The 17,509-nt window shown below is 44.8% G+C and overlaps 1 protein-coding gene across 3 annotated transcripts; it reads left to right on the top strand.

Annotated features, from left to right (window-relative positions):
- Positions 1 to 3,854: 3,854 nt before the first annotated feature.
- On the top strand, positions 3,855 to 13,806 carry LOC112543928 (uncharacterized). 3 transcript variants are annotated; one of them, XR_012906310.2, is made up of 3 exons: positions 3,855 to 5,353; positions 7,496 to 7,585; positions 13,749 to 13,806. XR_012906310.2 is itself a non-coding variant. In XM_025179189.3 (2 exons), exon 1 carries the CDS (start codon positions 3,973 to 3,975, stop codon positions 5,314 to 5,316), a length of 1,344 nt encoding a protein of 447 aa, XP_025034974.2. In that variant the 5' UTR covers positions 3,857 to 3,972; the 3' UTR covers positions 5,317 to 5,353; positions 13,749 to 13,806. The 3 variants fall into 3 exon arrangements, 1 of the variants encoding a protein (XP_025034974.2); XR_003087223.3 differs by lacking the exon at positions 7,496 to 7,585 and adding an exon at positions 11,913 to 11,992; XM_025179189.3 differs by lacking the exon at positions 7,496 to 7,585 and having other exon boundaries at positions 3,857 to 5,353.
- The last annotated feature ends 3,703 nt before the right edge of the window (positions 13,807 to 17,509 follow it).

Genomic DNA, 17,509 nt, shown 5'->3' on the forward strand with positions numbered 1-17,509 from the left:
GGCCTTATGGCGCCCGGCGGGAGGAAAACCGGTCAGGGGCTGCTGAGGCGTGGAAGGACCCCCCCCCCCAGGTAACTCCCAGCCCGCCTTGCCAGGGTACAGCCCCCCGCCCTGTGGTCAGTCCCATAACCGTATCCCTCAGCCATTCCCCTCCCCCCCTGGAGCCCCAGCCCCATAGTTATACTCCCCCCTTCCCTCTGAGATTTTCCATCCTGGGAGGGGGGGTTGAATTGTCCTGTATGCAACACCAATCTTGAGGTCGGGTGCGGATGTGCCCCCACCCCTACAACCAGAAACCAGCGCTACAACTATATATTTTAAAAGCGGAGTCTGGACTGTTAATACTCCAGTCATCTGAAACGGGGGCTTGCCCACGAAAGCTCATGATACCTATTGTTAGTCCTTAAGGTGCTACTAGACCAGTGGTCCCCAACACGGTGCCCGCGGGCACCATGGCGCCCGCCAAGTGCTCAGGGCTGGCCTGGCCCTGGACCCGTGGCACATGCGCTGTGCTGGAGCCGGCGTGGCGCACGATGAGTGCTGGCCCCGGGAGTGCGGCAAAGTGGCTGCCCGCACTCCGGGTGCGCGGCTATGGGGGGGAGGGGCGCCAGCCCCAGGCATACAGCGAAGTGGCCGCCTGCACTCTGGGCACGCAGCACATGGGGAACACCGGTCCCGGGCACGCATCTACAGGAGGGGAAGGGTGCCGTCCCTGGGCACACGGCAAAGCAGCTGTCTGTGCTCCGGGCGCGCGGCACATGGGGAGTGCCGGCCCCTGGTGCGCGGCTCATGGGGGTGTGGCATATGCGCGGCCCCGCCCTCTGGTGCCCGGCAACGTCAAATGGTTGGGGACCACTGTACTAGACTTTTTGTTGTTTAAGTTTTTCTATATATTTCAAATAGTCCGTAGCTGTGGAAGAAAATATATTAAAACAATGGATAATTCACAAGGAGCAGTGCTTATGACTATTATTTACTATGAAATCAGATATTAATTTTCTTTGTATTACCCTTGTTTGAAGAAATAGGTTGTGTCCTTGAAAGCTCATGCTACTATTTATATATTTGTTAGTCTAAGGTGCTACAGGGCTATTTTTTTGTTTAGTTAGACTAACATGGCTACCCCTCCTAGGCCTTCGAGTACATGTATCATCCTTTCTAACAGACAGATGCATGTTTCAAAGATCTTGCCAAGAAGATTTCATTGTAAAAAACAGCCAGCATCACACCTAGTACTTGCTGCTTCTGACTCATTAGAGCCAGAACTCTGCCACATAACAAAAATCTGACCTTAATGCTATACAGTTTGCCATGTATTAATTAGTAACACAGGATTTTAAAAAAATCATTAAGATCAGAGTTTGGTATCTGCAACACTCAAAGTCTGTTAAAAAATTTTTTCTTTCTTACCGTAAGCCATTAAGACAGGGATGGGTAATCATTTTTTATGGAGGGGGGGGGAGGAGGACTCCAATAATTTGGTAAGTGGTTGAGGGCCACACTCTTTCATTATATTAATGGAAGAGATGCGGGGGGTCTGGGTGTAGGTTGGGTGCAGAAGGAAGATTGGAGTAAGGGAATGGGATCTGGGAAGGAGTGTGGGTGAAGTAGAGGATCATGACTGGGGCACCAGACTGGGGTGAGGAGGAGATGCAAGGCCTGGGAGGGGTTGTAACCTGGTGCAGGAGGGGTGCAGGGATTTGGGCTGGGACCAGGGATAGCAGATTAGGGTGCAAGATCTGAGAGGGTATTGTGACTCGAGGAGTGGTGTAGGAGGGGATGCAGTGTCTGGGGAGGTGTATGGGCGCTGGAGTAGAAGATTTGGGTTACATGGGGTTGGTGGGCAGAGGGTTGGAGTGGGAGACCTTACCTGGCTCCCAGCCAGCAGCCCAGCAGTTTCCTTAGCCAGGGTCCATACCTTCCAGCCCCTGTATGTGCTATGGGGAGCTACAGGAACCATGTTTACAGCCCCTCCCCGAGTTTCAACCACCTCCACAAAGTGGTTGTAAATGCAGATCCGAGTTATGAACAGTGATCCACGCTTACGAACAGCACGGTCGCCATGTAACTCTATGGGATCCGAGTTACGAACACTTTGAGTTACAGACCAAGTGTTAGTCCATAACTTGTTCGTAACTTGGAGAGTGGCTATATTGCTCTAAACAGAATGCTGTGAGCCCAGGGAATGAGGGAGGAAGAGCACTTCATATGCTGCTTGTCCTGCACACAGACAGCTGTTATTGGTCAAAACTGGCCAATGGAAGCTACTGGGGGGGGGAGGAGGAAGCAGCATAAAAAGCTTATTTCTCCTCTCTCCAGGTTCAGAAACACACATGTGGCCCTGCACCCGGCTTTCCGGAGTGCTGAGTGGGTGTGAGGTAGGCAGAGAGCTGGCTGAGGCTCTGATGGCTGGAACCAGCCTGCAGATCATCTTTTGCCCAACACCTCAGTGGAGGCTGGAGACAGCTTCTCCATTTATAGCCAGCAGCAGTAGCTGCATCCCCTCCCCTTCCCCAGGTGATAGCTCTCTGAAGATATAGCCTTACAGAGGAATCCTATAATTGAGGAATTCAACCAAACTCACAGCTCCATGGATTTACTTTTCCTACTGAGGCTGTGTATTCTCTTGTTTAAATTTTCATCTTATTAATTTTTTTATCTAAAAAAACCCAACCTTTCTCCAAACCACTGCTTCTTAACGGTGCTGCAGGTGGTGTTGTGAGTAATGCAGGTGGTGCTACTCTTCCCTCTGGGTCAGTGCTTAGCCAATGCCCCATCATGACACTGAAGCTACTTTCATTTGACAGAATGGTGTATTTGTGTTCATTTGTATGAGCGTGCTTTTTATGTGTGCGCCAGGGTCAAGGAAAGGACTGTCACTTTAATCAGTAGTGTTCCCACTGGAATGTCACTAGCACTAGAATGTCACTATGGGAACTTACTTAGAACCAAACCAAGGTTTGTTGGGGTGGGTTCCAAGCTAGCAAGGCTTGGACCATCTGAAGAACATCTTGGAAACAGCAGCAACATAATCTTGACAGTGACTCTCAAGAAGACAACATGGAGATATATAAAAAAAACCTAATACCTAATCCCAGTGATTATGAATTACTAACTGTAGAGAGAATCTGCTATTTAAGAGCACATGAAATGAGAGCAGGAGGTGATGACAAACAGGACTAGTCAAAAAATATTTCTCAGTGACAGGAAACTGAGGGAAAACATCTGTCCTAGTCAAACCATTGCATTATCTGAGGAATTATTTTAGGACAATCTATTTGACATTCACATTGTGTCATTCCTACATTCTCTTTTGGGATGCAAGATAGGGTTCTGTTTACACACCCATTCCCATCATATTCTCCTTGAACACAGATAGCAGCTTCTGGTCAGGAAATGCTGATGAACATCAATGGCATTATTTATATGTGATGGTATAAAAGCATAGCCCAAAATCAATCAAGACAAGTTTTAGTCTATGTGTGTCCATTTTTTAATGCTGTCCAGTTCTGATTTGGCAAACAAGATAGAGGCCGATATTGTGAGGCTGTACTCTTTCCTTTCTCCAAAAGTAGTTTCCTTGTTTTCTTTTTTCCTATTCTCTCAGATATCACAGGTGCAGGACTGTAAATCAATGTAGATCCTGTGGTTCCTTTTTTGTAGAGTGGGCCTTTAAAAAAAACCCAAAAAACTGTAACATTTTCTCATTATCTACCTTTGCCTATTTATTTACCTGAAAAGGGTTTTAGTTAAAACCCTGTGAAATGCTATGAAGAAGAATGGGGATGTGTAACATCAGCCTCACTGTAGGAGTGAGTCAGGTGGGTGTGTATTGTGACACAAAAGGGTCCATTCACATGGCTAGCAACAAGAAACCAAGAGTCAGAGGTGGGGAGGACATGGAGAAATGAAGAAAGGAAAGAGGGAGCCAGAAGGAAACAGAACAAGAGGGAACAGTCCAAGTGGACATTAATGGAGATGAATGGAGAAACTCAGGAGAGGTGTATGGAGCAAGAAGAGGAAGCTTGGGAGGAGGTAGTGCAGCAGGCTGAGGGAACCCAAGGGAAGATCATGGAGCTGAATGGAAGACCACAGGAAGACATTACAGAGCAGGCTATGGGAGCCCAAGGGATCATGGATATGGAGGGAAGAGCTCAGGAGGAAGTAATGGAGCAGGCATGGGGAACTCGAAGGAAGATCATGGAGCTGGATGGAAAAGCCTGGGAAGTGGTCACAGAGCAGACTCTGGGAGCCCAAGGGAAGATGGAATTGAGTGGAAGGGACTGGGAGGAAATCACACAGCAGGCTGGTGGAGCACGGGGCAAGATCATGGAACTGGATGGAAGAGCCCAGAAAGAAGTCATGGAGCAGGTGGGGGGAGCCCAAGGGAAGATGGAATTGGGTGGAAGAGGCTGGGAGGAAGTCATGAAGCAGCCTGTGGGAGCTAAAGGGAAGATCATGGAGGTGGATGGAAGAGTCCGGCAAATGGTCACAGAACAGTCTATGGGAGCCCAAAGAAAGGTGGAGTTGGATGGAAGAGCCTGGATGGAAGTCACAGAGCAGGCTGGAAGAGATAAAGGGAAGATAATGAAGCTGGATGGAAGAGCACAGGCAGAGGTCAAGGAGCAGGTTCAGGAAAACCAGGAAGTGGGTGTGAAACTGGTGAAGGACCTGTTAACAGTGGTTGCCACTTCTGCTCTTCCCCATGGCGAGAAAATGGAATTGGAGTTTGTGACCCTGCAGTTTATGATGGGAGGTAATGTACACCTGGTTGGGGAATTGCAGAGCCAACACATAGTGGAGGAGTTCCAACAGGAAATGTTTGCTAAGTTTCCTATACCAGCATTCTGTGCGACTAACATAGTGGCTTGTAATCAAGCAACCAGCAGCAGGACTGAAAGAGGCTTCTCATTTCATAAATTTGGCTGTTCCAGGCATCAGGACAGAATCTACTCACAGCTTATCTTCTTCCTGTGCAGAGCCTCCTCCTTGACATGCTGTGTGGGGCTAGACCGATTACTGGAGATGCTACAACAGCTGAAGAGCTGTATCTACTATATCCCAGTGGCTCTGGTTGGGGTGATTGTGCAAGCAGACCCAGATCCAGAAATGAACCTGGAACAAGAGGTGAAGGCACTGCGGTGGCTGAAGTGCCTACTGGATGGAGTCTTCTGTTGTGATTTGTTGTCAGGGCATGATGGGACAGAGGAAGAAGTGCAGGTTCAGGTGGCTGTCTACCAGTCAGGCTGGCCTCAGCGGGTTCTAGAGGTTAAGAGAGCAGCCTGCCAGGCAATACGAGCGGCCCTGAAGTTCTGAACAGGCAGCATGTGAAAGTGCTCCAGGATTACAATGGGTAAGTCTAATGCATGGAGCACATAAGGGCCTGGGTTACAAGAGATACATATGGGAATTGGCTGAAAAGGCAGGGGAGTAGAACAGAGCTGAAAGAATAGAAATATAGCATTGAGTCGGAGGGAGTGGCATGTAGTCACAATACAAAGGAGTTGAATTGGGGCAAATAGGAGACATAGGAACAGAGTATGGGCAGGTGGGGGAAGAGTAGAGTTCTTGCATTCCCCATGAATGGTGAAATTCATGACTACTAGGAACCTCAGCTTCCGGCCCCCACAGTGAGCTCCGTACAGCTGCTGGGAGCTGTGAGGAACTCATTGTGGCTCCTAGCCCCTACCAGGACAGGAGACTGGCAAATACATAGACCCACAGATAGCAATTCCACAAAGCACAAGGGTCTACTGTACTTAGGAACTGGAGTGGACAAGGCAGGCTGTGCAGGAGATGGAAGCATGAATGTTTGTGAAATCCTCCCTCCATGTTCCCTTCATCCAAGAGTTGGGTCTGATCACAAAGCATGTAATGGCTTTGCAGGCAAGTGTTCTTTTTGGCAGATTTTTCTTTGTCGAGAGGACAAATGTATGTTGTTATTCATAACTAGAGTACTTCAGGATGGCTTCCATATCTAATGTCTTTTGTGGTTAAGATGTAACTGCCTCAAGTCTGCAATTAACTCCTTTGTTTAGTTGCAAAGCACAAGTTGTCAGCTGAGGATTCACTTTGCCATCTTCTATATCTTTACTCATCTATTTTCACACCTTTCAGAAACAGCATAGAAAAGATCTGGCAAATTCAAACAGTTAATCCTGTTTTTTGCTGCTTTGTGGCTCATGACCCAATTGTGGTTTACCTGTGTCAGGGGCTTATGCTATTCTAAACATGCTTCTGTTAAGCTCTTTAAAAACAGTGAAAACTTAATATATTTCAATCAGTGTGTCCAATGTGAAATTCAATTTTATGGCCATGTATTGAACAGTACAATATTTGTTTAGCTAGTAAAAAAGGCCATACTATTATATGAGTGTAACTTGTCACATGTGACTGCTGGAAGAAAATATTAAATAGAGAAGGAATACAAAATCAAACATGCACATTGTCAAATTGCAGTGTATACTTATATGAGTTTTGACTTGTGCAAGGTAACTCAAACATGCTTGGGTCATCTCCTTCCCATTGGTAAAATTACTGGGACAAAACAAGGAGTCTTGTGGCACCTTAAAGACTAACAAATTTATTAGGGCATAAGCTTTTGCAGGCTATTGCCCACTTCATCAGATGCATGAAGTGAAAGAATTGGATGGCAGGGATATTATATATTACACACACAAAAGTTGAATTAGCCTCATTAACACAGTGATATGTTAATGAGGCTAATTCAATCAGGGTGTTTGAGGCCCACTTCCAACTGTGATTAGAAGATAAGACTATCTAAAAGGGAAAATTACTTATTGTAATGAAAGCCATTTCCAGTCCCTAGTCAGACCCATTCTGATGGTGTCAAATTTGCATGGGAATTCCAGCTCAGCAGTTTCACACTGCATGGTGCCACACAGGTCCGCCTACAATAGCAGCGGCAGCAGGCAGAGCTCCAGACCTCTTTGAATTGCTGCGAGAGCACAGCTCCGTGTGGCTTTGAGGGCTGCAGTACCATGGCATGGGCAGTGCTGAAGGCTGGCTGCCACAGCCCCACTCCTTCTGCTTGAGGCCCTGACTTTTCCAGGGGTATAGAGCTGCCCCTTCCCACACTTTGCCCTGGGGCCTGCAGTGGCTTTCAGCTCCATTGGCCCCACAGTATGCCAACATTGTCATAGCTGACTTCAGAAAACTCTTCCTCCGCTCTTATCCCCAAGTGCACCTTCCCTATTTGTGCTACACTGATGACATCATCCTCTGGACCCATGGGAAGGAGGCAACAGTTTCCACCTCACCAATAATCTCATCTTGGATCAGTCCACACAAGATATCCACTTCCTGGATACTATAGTGCAAATAGATAATGGTTGCATAACCACCACCCTAAACCGGAAACCCACTGACCACTATACTTACCGACACATGTCCAGCTTTCATCAAGAACACATCACACAATCCACTGTCTATTGCCAAGCCCTAAGATACAACCATATTTGTTCCAATCCCTCAGATAGAGATGAACAGCACAGGCTCTCTACCAAGCATTCTTAAAACTACAATACCCATCTGGGAAAGTGAAGAAACAGATGGACAGAGCCAGGTGGGTATCTAACATCACTTACTACAGGACAGATATAACAAAGAACGCAACAGAACGTCACTGGCCATAACCTAAAGTCTCCAGCAAAAGCCTCTTCAACACATCATCTAGGATCTAAAACCAATCCTAGTTGATGATCCTCACTCACATACCCTTGGTAGGCAGGCTAGTCCTCACTTAGACAGTTCCTCCCAACCTGAAACGAATACTCACCATCAGCTCCCCTCACAGAAACACTAACCCAGGAACCAATCCTTGCAACAAACCCCGTTGCCAACTCCGTCCACAGATCTACTCTAGTGATACCATTATAGGACCTAACCACATCAGCCATTCCATCAAGTGCTTGGCTTGTACACATGTACATCTGCAATTGTAATATGTGACAGCAATGCCCTTCTGCTATGTACATTGGATAAATTGGACTGTGTCTTAATAAAAAAATAAACAGACACAAATCAGACACCAAGAATGGTAACATACAAAAGCCAGTAGGATATCCACTGGAACTTGGACACACAGTTAGACTTGAAAGTTACCATACTTGAGAAAAAACAACCAAAAAGCACAACAGGCTTAAAGTGAAACTACTGAAATGGAATTCATATTGCAAATAGACACTGGGGCTACGTCTAGACTGGCCCCTTCTCCGGAAGAGGCATGCGAAGCAGGCAAGTCAGAATAGGGAAATCCCCGCGGGATTTAAATATCCCCCGCGGGATTTAAATAAACATGGCCGCCGCTTTTTTCCCAGCTTGGGGAAAAGTAGGAATAAGAGATCCTCCGGAAAAGGGCTTTATTCCGGAGGATCGTGCCAGTCTAGACGCTCTTTTCCGGCTTTTCCCCAAGCCGGAAAAAAGCGGCGGCCATGTTTATTTAAATCCCGCGGGGGATATTTAAATCCCCCGCGGATTTCCCTATTCTGACTTGCCTGCTTTGCATGCCTCTTCCGGAGAAGGGGCCAGTCTAGACGTAGCCTAACAGAATGGGTCCAAATAGGGAATGGCTCTCTCATTACAAGTAGCAATTTTCCCCTTTAGGTATTCTCACTTTCTTATCACTGTTGAAAGTGGACCACATAGGCTATGTCTAGACTGCAGGCTTCTTTCACAAGAAGCTTTTCCGGAAGAGATCTTCTGAAAAAAACTTCTTCAGAAAGAGACCATCTACAGAGCAAAAGCGCTTAAAAAAAAATCTGCTTTTTCAAAAGATAGCATCTAATCAACGTGGATGCTATTTCACATCTAAGCTGTGATTACTATGGATGGAGTGGCCACCAGGGCACCTGTGCTTTTTCTCCTCTTTCAAAAGAACTCCCTCTTCCCCATCTACACATGCCTTTTCCCAAAAGAGCTCTTTCGGAAAAAGGCTTCTTCCTCTTAGAAAGAGGTTTACCAATGTCAGAAAGTCCTCTGTTCTTTTGATTTTCTTTCGAAAGAACACGATTGCAATGTGGATGTAATTCAAGTTTTTTCAAAAAAACCTCTGTAGTGTAGACATAGCCATACACCCAGACTCTGTTAACCTCATTAATACGGACATGTCACTCCCAACTGACAAAGTGAGCTGCAGCCCAGAAAAGCATATGCCCTAATCTATTTGTTAGTCTTTAAGGTACCACAGGACTCTGTTTTTACTGAAACAGACTGACACAGCTACCTCTCTAAAACTTCCTTAGGACATTTACCCATGGTTTTATAATATTTGAACCACATGTTTTGTAATTGTTGAAAACATGTAGCTATTTTCACTGTGTATCAGACAAATGCTTACTAATCTGAGTCTTATGCTGATTTGAATGTGAAGCTTATTACCCAGGTATATTTCAATCATTCTTGGAATATTACTTTCTCATTACCATGCTCATTACTGAAGTATATGTTAAGCATAGTCTGTCTTTAGACTTTTAAACTTCCGTTATTCATTTGTGAGCATGAGAGAATTTCAGGATGAAAAGTCAAGCTTTAATTCACACAAATGTACAAGTCTCCTTAGTTGTTCAGATCATCCCTAAGCTAGGACGTGAAAGGCAGCCCCCTAGTACTGTCTCAGCCCAGCAACAACATTCTTCTGTCTCCGGCTCTCCCCAGATTTCTGTGTTTGGGACCCAGCAGCATCACTTTCCTGACGACTCCTCCCTATTGCTCTGTGACCCTTCTTTTCTGTGCATTAAGGCCATCTGTCAGCACCCAGGCTCTCTCTCACAGCTTCCCCGTGTACATACTTGGAAAAAAGAATTACAGGATTGGAGAAGTTCCTCTTATGACAGCTCCTCCTGCAGCAAAAATCCTGTGACTTATTCATGAGAGTTTGGCAGGCGGACGTCATATCGCCTTGCAACCATCATCTGTCTCTTGTTCCATTCACTGCCCTGTTCCTCCTCTCACTCAGCTTCCATAGTCACTTTGCTGGTCCTCTCTGTTCCTATGTCCAGTCTAGCTCCTGGAACCATAGAGTCATGACTACTTTGCCTGAGGACATGGCTTTAACTCAATTGAAAATGGTAGGAAGTAGCATCCAATTGTAGTAAGGGCAGCCTAGCTTCCACCTACAAACTGACTTTAGGGAAATGGTGGCCATCTTGCAGACTTTAGGCCCAGTAATAGGAAATGGTGGCCATTTTGATTACAAGTTTAAAAATGGCCGATTGAGCCTTGTGATATGCTAAACAAAAAGAGCTATCAGCCAGGTTTGTCATGGTTTCCCTTGTGGTATACTGGTGTTACAGCTATTCTAGGCTTCCCAGCCGTAATCCTAAAATTTTATTATAAAGACACAAATGTTACAAGGTCACTGAGTAACTAAAAAGATAGACTGTAACCAGTCAAAAAACTGCTACAATATCTAATAGATAGAAAGAGTGGACTAAGGCCAGGTCTACACTAAAAGGGCAGGTCAAATTAAGATACACAACTCCAACTCTGTAAATTATGTAGCTGAAGTCAATGTACCTTGAGTTGAGTTTCCCCACTGTCCCCACAGTGGGAAGCTGATGGGAGCAAATGCTCTTTTCTGCTTCTCTTACTTCTCACAAGAGCAGGAATACCAGCCACCAATGGCCCTCTGAGTTCCATTTAGTGAGTCTTTGATAGACCTACTAAATCTAACTCCAGAAGATTGATCGCAGCAGCAATCTTCCCCAGAGTGAAGACATGGTCAAGGGTGGGAAAGTGTTCCTCCAAGGAGGAGAACTGCCATCCATACCAGGGAAAAGAGTAGCAGCTTGATAGTGTGAATGCTTGCCCTGTTATTTCAAAATAAGGGGAGTTATTTCGAAGAAACTCCCCTGTGTAGATGTGCCCCATGTTCTGTACAAATACATAGGGAAAAGCCATTCCCTGCTGAGAGAGCTTAGTCTGAGAAAAGTGGGAGGGGAAAATGGAGGCATTCAGAGGTGAAGTGATTTACATACAATCAGACAAAAGGTCAGAGGCAGAACCAGGAACAGAACTTAGGTCTGAGCCCAGTCTGGTGTCCCATCAATAGGCACATGTTGTCCTGTTGCACCTCCCTCTACTTTATCCTTTGTAAATAGTTCTTGTATTTCAATAATTGAATGTAGTAGTCATCAGCACCAACCTTATACATATAAAAGTATGTTTGTTCTCCCCCTCAAGGGCTGGGAACATGGAAAACTATGAGAGCCTGGATGGGGAGGAACACACTGAGGACATACTTGCTCTGCCTTGAGCTCTGACTTCATCTATAACTGCTACAGAGAGCATATCCTGGAGCACTGTGGATGCATAGTGTTAGGGGAAAATAGTGCTGCTGGGTTTCAGGAGGAGAAACTTGGGGGTTAGAGGATGCAGAGAAAAGTTTCTACAGGATCAAAATATGAAATAGAAGGTAGTTCTGTTTCTGTCTTAGAGGAGGACATGAAGAGATATGGACAGACACTCATTTTGTTGAGCAGGTACAAGGAGAACGATATTAAGTCTGTGCTATGATCTATGTTGTTGCTTAACAAAAAAATTTGGGCCTAATGACAGTTGAAAAAAATCTCAAGGTGAAATTTCAGTTTGTTGAAATCAATGAGAAAACTCCCAGCTTGCCAAGATCATAGATTTTCACCATGTTTCTGACAGGGTTTTTAAAAAAGCAAAGTAAACAATCCATCTAGGACAGGTCTGTTTTTCGTTTTAAGGAATTTTAAAATGTTAATGGTTTATTAGTATAGAACACACTTTGAACAAAGCAGTTTATTACTCTAGTTCGTGACCTAGGCACTTTTATCTGCCATTTTACAAGGATATAATTTAGAATCCAGTTGTTTCAGGTGCAGTGCACCCTCTCTGAGTTGCTAAGTACTATCATCTCCCATTAGGTTGATACGAAGGGAAATTCAAGGTGCTCAACGCATCTCAGGATTAGCCCTCCAAAATGGACCTAAATGAGTTCTACAAGGTGTGTGCATGAAATCTAAGTCCTATATACATAAATAGGAGTTTTGCTACAGATTTCATTTTTTACTTTAGAATTTTAGAGCAAATATTGTTGTTCTTTCTGTATTAAGTCTAATTCATTACATAGTTCAGTTATAAACTTGTTACTTTCATTCCAATTCAGAAGACTGGAAAAGGGCAAACATAGTGCATATCTATAAAAAGGGAAATAAAAACAACCCACGAAACTACAGACCAGTCAGTTTAACTTCTGTAAGGAGCAAGTAATTAAGGAAATCATCTGCAAACACTTGGAAGATAATAAGGTGATAGGGAACAGGCAGCATGGATTTGTAAAGAACAAATCATGTCAAACCAATCCGATAGCTTTCTTTGATAGGATAACGAGTCTTGTAGATAAGGGAGATGCAGTTGACGTGATATACCTAGACTTTAGTAAGGCATTTTATACGGTCTCGCATGATATTCTTATCAATAAACTAGGCAAATACAACTTAGATGAGGCTACTATAAGGTGGGCACATAACTGGCTAGATAACCGTTCCCAGAGAGTAGTTATTAAACGGTTCACAATCCTGCTGGAAAGGTATAACAAGTGGGGTGCCACAGGCAGGGGCAGATGACCATTTTGCGGGGCCTAGGGCAGCCCAATTTCACGGGGCCCCCCTTTGCCATGGCGCATGCGCGGGGCTTCTTGAAGTGCGGGACCCAGGGTGCCTGCCCCACTCGCCCTGCCCTATATCCGCCCCTGGCCACGGGTCTGTTTTGGGACTGGTTCTGTTCAATATCTTCATCAACGATTTAGATATCGGCTAGGGAGTACACTTAAGTTTGCAGATGATACCAAACTGGGAGGGGTTGCAACTGCTTTGGAAGATAGGGTCATAATTCAAAATGGTCTGGATAAATTGGAGAAATGGTTTGAGGTAAACAGGATGAAGTTTAATAAGGACAAATGCAAAGTGCTCCACTTACGAAGGAACACTCAGTTTCACACATACAGAGTGGGATGCAACTGTGTAGGAAGGAGTACGGCAGAAAGGGATCTAGGGGTTATAGTGGACCATAAGCTAAATATGAGTCAACAGTGTGATGCTGTTGCAAAAAAAAAGCAAACATGATTCTAGGATGCATTAACAGGTGTGTTGTGAGCAAGACACAAGAAGTCATTTTTCCACTCTACTCTGTGCTGATCAGGCCTCAGTTGGTGTATTGTGTCCAGTTCTGGGCACCACGTTTCCAGAAAAATGTGGAGAAATAGGAGAGGGTCTAGAGAAGAGCAACAAGAACGATTAAAGGTCTAGAGAACATGACCTATGAAGGAAGGCTGAAAGAATTGGGTTTGTTTAGTTTAGAAAAGAGAAGATTGAGGCGGGACATGATAGCAGTTTTCAGGTATCTAAAAGGATGTCACAAGGAGGAGGGAGAAAACTTGTTCTTTCTGATCTCTGAGGATAGAACAAGAAGCAATGGGCTTAAACTGCTGCAAGGGAGGTTTAGTTAGGAACTTTTTCCTAGTGTCCAAACTGTGAGGGTGGTTAAACACTGGAATAAATTACCTGGGGAGGTTGTGGAATCTCCATCTCTGGAGATATTTAAGAGCAAGTTAGATAAATGTCTATCAGGGATGGTCTAGACAGTACAGGATCCTCCCATGAGGGCAGGGGACTGGACTTGATGACCTCTTGAGGTCCCTTCCAGTCCTAGTATTCTATGATTAGAAATCTCCTTTAAGACATTGTCTCTTTTCTTTACAGCTCCTGTATGACTGAAGATCTCAATTATCACTGAAAAATCCATTCCGATTGTCCCAGGTGTCCGTGTGCATTTTTTAATTTTGAAAATAATCATTGCTTAATATTTTGTAAGCAAACAAGCCACACTCACTTTAGGTATTTGCACTTTGACATCACGTTACTAATGTTTAATAGGTAACTGAACTTCAGAGTCAAAGTGTGCTATAGAAATGTATGGAGAGTTGGATGGCTCAATGAATGAATGGACTACAGAATGCTGTGTTTTGATTTGTAGCTAGCGAGTGACATGTGGAAGATTTTCAAGTACCATAGCTTTCTACTGACCTGCAAATTGTGGAATAAACCCAAATTTGCAATATTTAAGTCTTAGATGAGTTTTTATCCCAGCAGCAATATCTATTTGTTGGACTTGCCTTTACACCTGAAATGGATTGTAGGCTCAGATCACTTTCACCTCTTTAGGATATAGTTGCCATGTTTCAAAAAAGCTTTATTCCATTCTTGTCTGCTTGATTTTTAGACACAAATTTCTTATGATGCAAATACCAAGCACTTGAATGAATGGAATATTTTCTTGTTTAGTTCAATTTTTAATGGGAATCTTCTTTTCAGAGCAGTGGTCCATCTAACCCAGTATTCCATCTTTCAACAAGCTCCTTCATAGGGAATGCAGAGAACAGTGCAGTTATTGAGTGATCTAACCCATCATTCACTCCCAGCTTCTGGCAGATAGAGGTTAGGGATGTCCATCTTGACTAATAGCTATTGTTGGACCTATCCACCCTCGACTGTATTTCACAGAGAAAGTAGTTGGGACTTACTATAATTGGCCTTTATAGAGGGTTAAATGGTACTGCTTCACTATTCCACAGAGTTAACAGGTTCTTGAGTGCCTGAGTAACTCATTTAATTTATGCACCCCTGCTTTGGACTGTATTCAGTTGCCACTGAAAGCAACAGAAAGATTTAACAGGGACCGGAGAAGACCCTTAGCAAGAATGGGAGTGTTTTTTCAAAGAAAACTGGAAAAAACACTATATAGAAAAAAATCTTTAAAAAAAAAAGAGGTTATCAGTTTTTCCTCAAGAGTATTAACATACTCACCTGCTCAGGTTAGTTACCAGACGCAACTGGATTGTCTTTCACTCTTTTGCTTGCTCAACTAGCAATTTAAATCAAGTGCCACTAATTTACATGTGTCAATGTCTCAGTACCTAAAAGCTTCCTTTCTTCCTTGGTATAAAACAAAAATTTTGGCCTTTTCAGCCCATACCAAAAAGCACATTTATAAATAATTCACAAGCCACTAGGCTTTACAAATGGGTGGAAGAGATGCTAGCAGGTAACTTACAAGGAGAGAAATTCCAGCTATCCAGTGGTAGCAATAATCTGATAATCTCATGCATCTAGCCACTCAGGCTGACAGAAAAGGTCTTCCTTTGTTTGTACCGTTGGCTGAACATTGCCCTTGCAAGCTTTGCTTAGTTTCCATTGTGCACACTAATTTATCAGAACATTATTATAAAGAGTGATCAAAGAAAGTTTTTAAATGGTTTATAAGGTGGAATACATTATTAATAGATGATGTATGTGTTCTAGGTGGTTATAAGTACAAATGTGGAAAATGGTATAGTGGTTAAAAATAGATATTGCAACTGCACACCATCTCTTTGGGATTACATTGTTTTAAATGTATGTATATCATTATGGGTCTAGGATTGTATGCAATTCTGGGAGGGGTTGGGGTCAGAGAATCAGTTTCTCCAGGGGCTAAAAAAAACAGAGGGATGTTTGACCAATAATGATTAACCCTTACAATTTAAAAATGGCACCTTACTAAGAAGTATGATTACTATTTGTATTTCAGTAGTCCCCAGGAGGTGCCAACCAAAATGGGCATCATCATGCCAAGCATTGTGTGATTGAAGTATTTTATGGATTTCTGTTTTAAGCTTTAGTTTGTTTCTCATGAACAGAACCTATAGCTGACAAGAGACAACCTCCGTCTCATGTAAAATGTCTTATGTATTTGGGGCTGAAAGAAAACCCAGTTGCACTTTTTACATGAGATATGATATTAACAGGATCCAGGCCAAATTCTTATTCTGATAAATGCATTTTAACTACCTACATTCCAGGAATTGATATTCTGCACTTCTCAGATATCACCTTTTTCAGATATAGTCACTCTGTTAGAAACAGCTGCCTAGTTTCAAACCACAGCTGGCTGTAGGTGGTTATACATGCTCCATATTTTAGCTACATGATAGGATGGGTTAAGTAATTTACACATTTTAAAAGTTGCATAATTTATGCATTTGGCTGAGATCTTCAAATACACTCTGTAGATTTGAACACATTAGCCCTATTAAATTTTAATAGAGAGTCAAACACCCAAATCACTTATGCAGCTTTGGAAAAAAATCTCCAGACAGCCTCCTTCCTCTGCAAGGCATGGCAAAAGCTATATATGGAAGAGAAGACATTCTCTGTAGGGCTAAGTTCTTTCTGAGCAACAAGACAAAAAGCTGAGAACATCATGTAATACAGACAAAAAAATTTGCTATTGGACTGGTGTATATATCACTGAAAGAATCACTATCTCTAACTCTGAACAAGGAACTAGAGGGGAAAAAAAGTTATACTGATAAAGCTATTCTGGGACTTTCCTAAGCCCTTCCTTCGTGTTTAGCTTTCTGCTATAGGGTAAAGAAAATAATCCATATTACATAGTTTGACATTTTTGCCCTCTTATTTTTCTTTATAAGATTTTTAAAATTAAACAAAAAATTATAGATCCAGGAGTCAGTGGGTTCACCACTTGTTTAAGTCTGTGATCTTGAGGGTCTTGTCCTATAGTTTTCATTTAGAGCAGGGGTCTCCAAACTTTTCAGCCCGAGGGCCGCATTAACTATCAAACAGCAGTTCGGGGGCCGCTTTCACGACGAGGAATTTCAGTTGCCTATTGCGCCCTCTGTCGCAGCGCGGCCGGTACTCTGACCATGCACTCCCTCCAGTTCTGAAGGGGAGGGAAAGGGGGGCCCGGGCCCACCCTCACTCACGGGCCCCAGCCCAGGGCCCTAAGGACATGGAACCAGCTGGCTCCGGTCCGGCTGACGGGGCTCCTGCCGTAACTCGTCAGCCCGCCAACTCTAACGAGTTCTGCCCTGGGCTGCTTCCTTTCCCTCCTCGTGTGACCCTCTACCTCCCCCCACCGTGGGGCGGTCACCTTTGATTCGTCCGTCAGGCTGACGGTCGTATATCCAGACGCCCACCCCTCCCGCCGGGGCTGGTCCTGCCGTCTGGGTGGCCGTCGGGTCTGGACTCCTGAGAAGGGGGGGGCTTTTCCCCCTGCTCTCCCCTTCCTCTGCACGCTGTCCTCCCCTCCTGCTTGCCACCGCTCACTCCTTCCCCCCCGGGCGGAAGGGGTCACCTTTTTAAAGTTCCCGCCGGGGTTCACGTTCCCACGCACGTCGCCAGGCGGGCGTTACCACCACCGCCCATCCTGCCCCCTGATTGGCCGGCTGCCCTGTCAGTCTGGGCGGGGGAACGCCGCCCGTGCTAACCCCCGCCCCCTGCGCCGTTTGCCGCCGCGCGGCCACTTGTCAGCGGAGCGGCCCGCTTCTCCTGCCCTGGTGCGGCGTGAGTACACGCCGCACACCCCTGACAGGGCCCCCCCCCCCGCGGCAAGAAGGGCCCGTTCGGCGGCGCCCCAGGGACAGGCGGGGGTCGCCTCATCACACTGGCACGCGGAAGGCGGG

This window comes from Pelodiscus sinensis, chromosome 10 (assembly GCF_052426305.1).
Source record: "Pelodiscus sinensis isolate ZL-2025 chromosome 10, ASM5242630v1, whole genome shotgun sequence".
In the NCBI taxonomy this organism is placed as follows: domain Eukaryota; kingdom Metazoa; phylum Chordata; order Testudines; family Trionychidae; genus Pelodiscus; species Pelodiscus sinensis.

Excerpts from the sequence above, each read along its gene's own strand:
- LOC112543928 (XM_025179189.3), top strand. The coding sequence starts at position 3,973 with ATGGAGATGAATGGAGAAACTCAGGAGAGGTGTATGGAGCAAGAAGAG.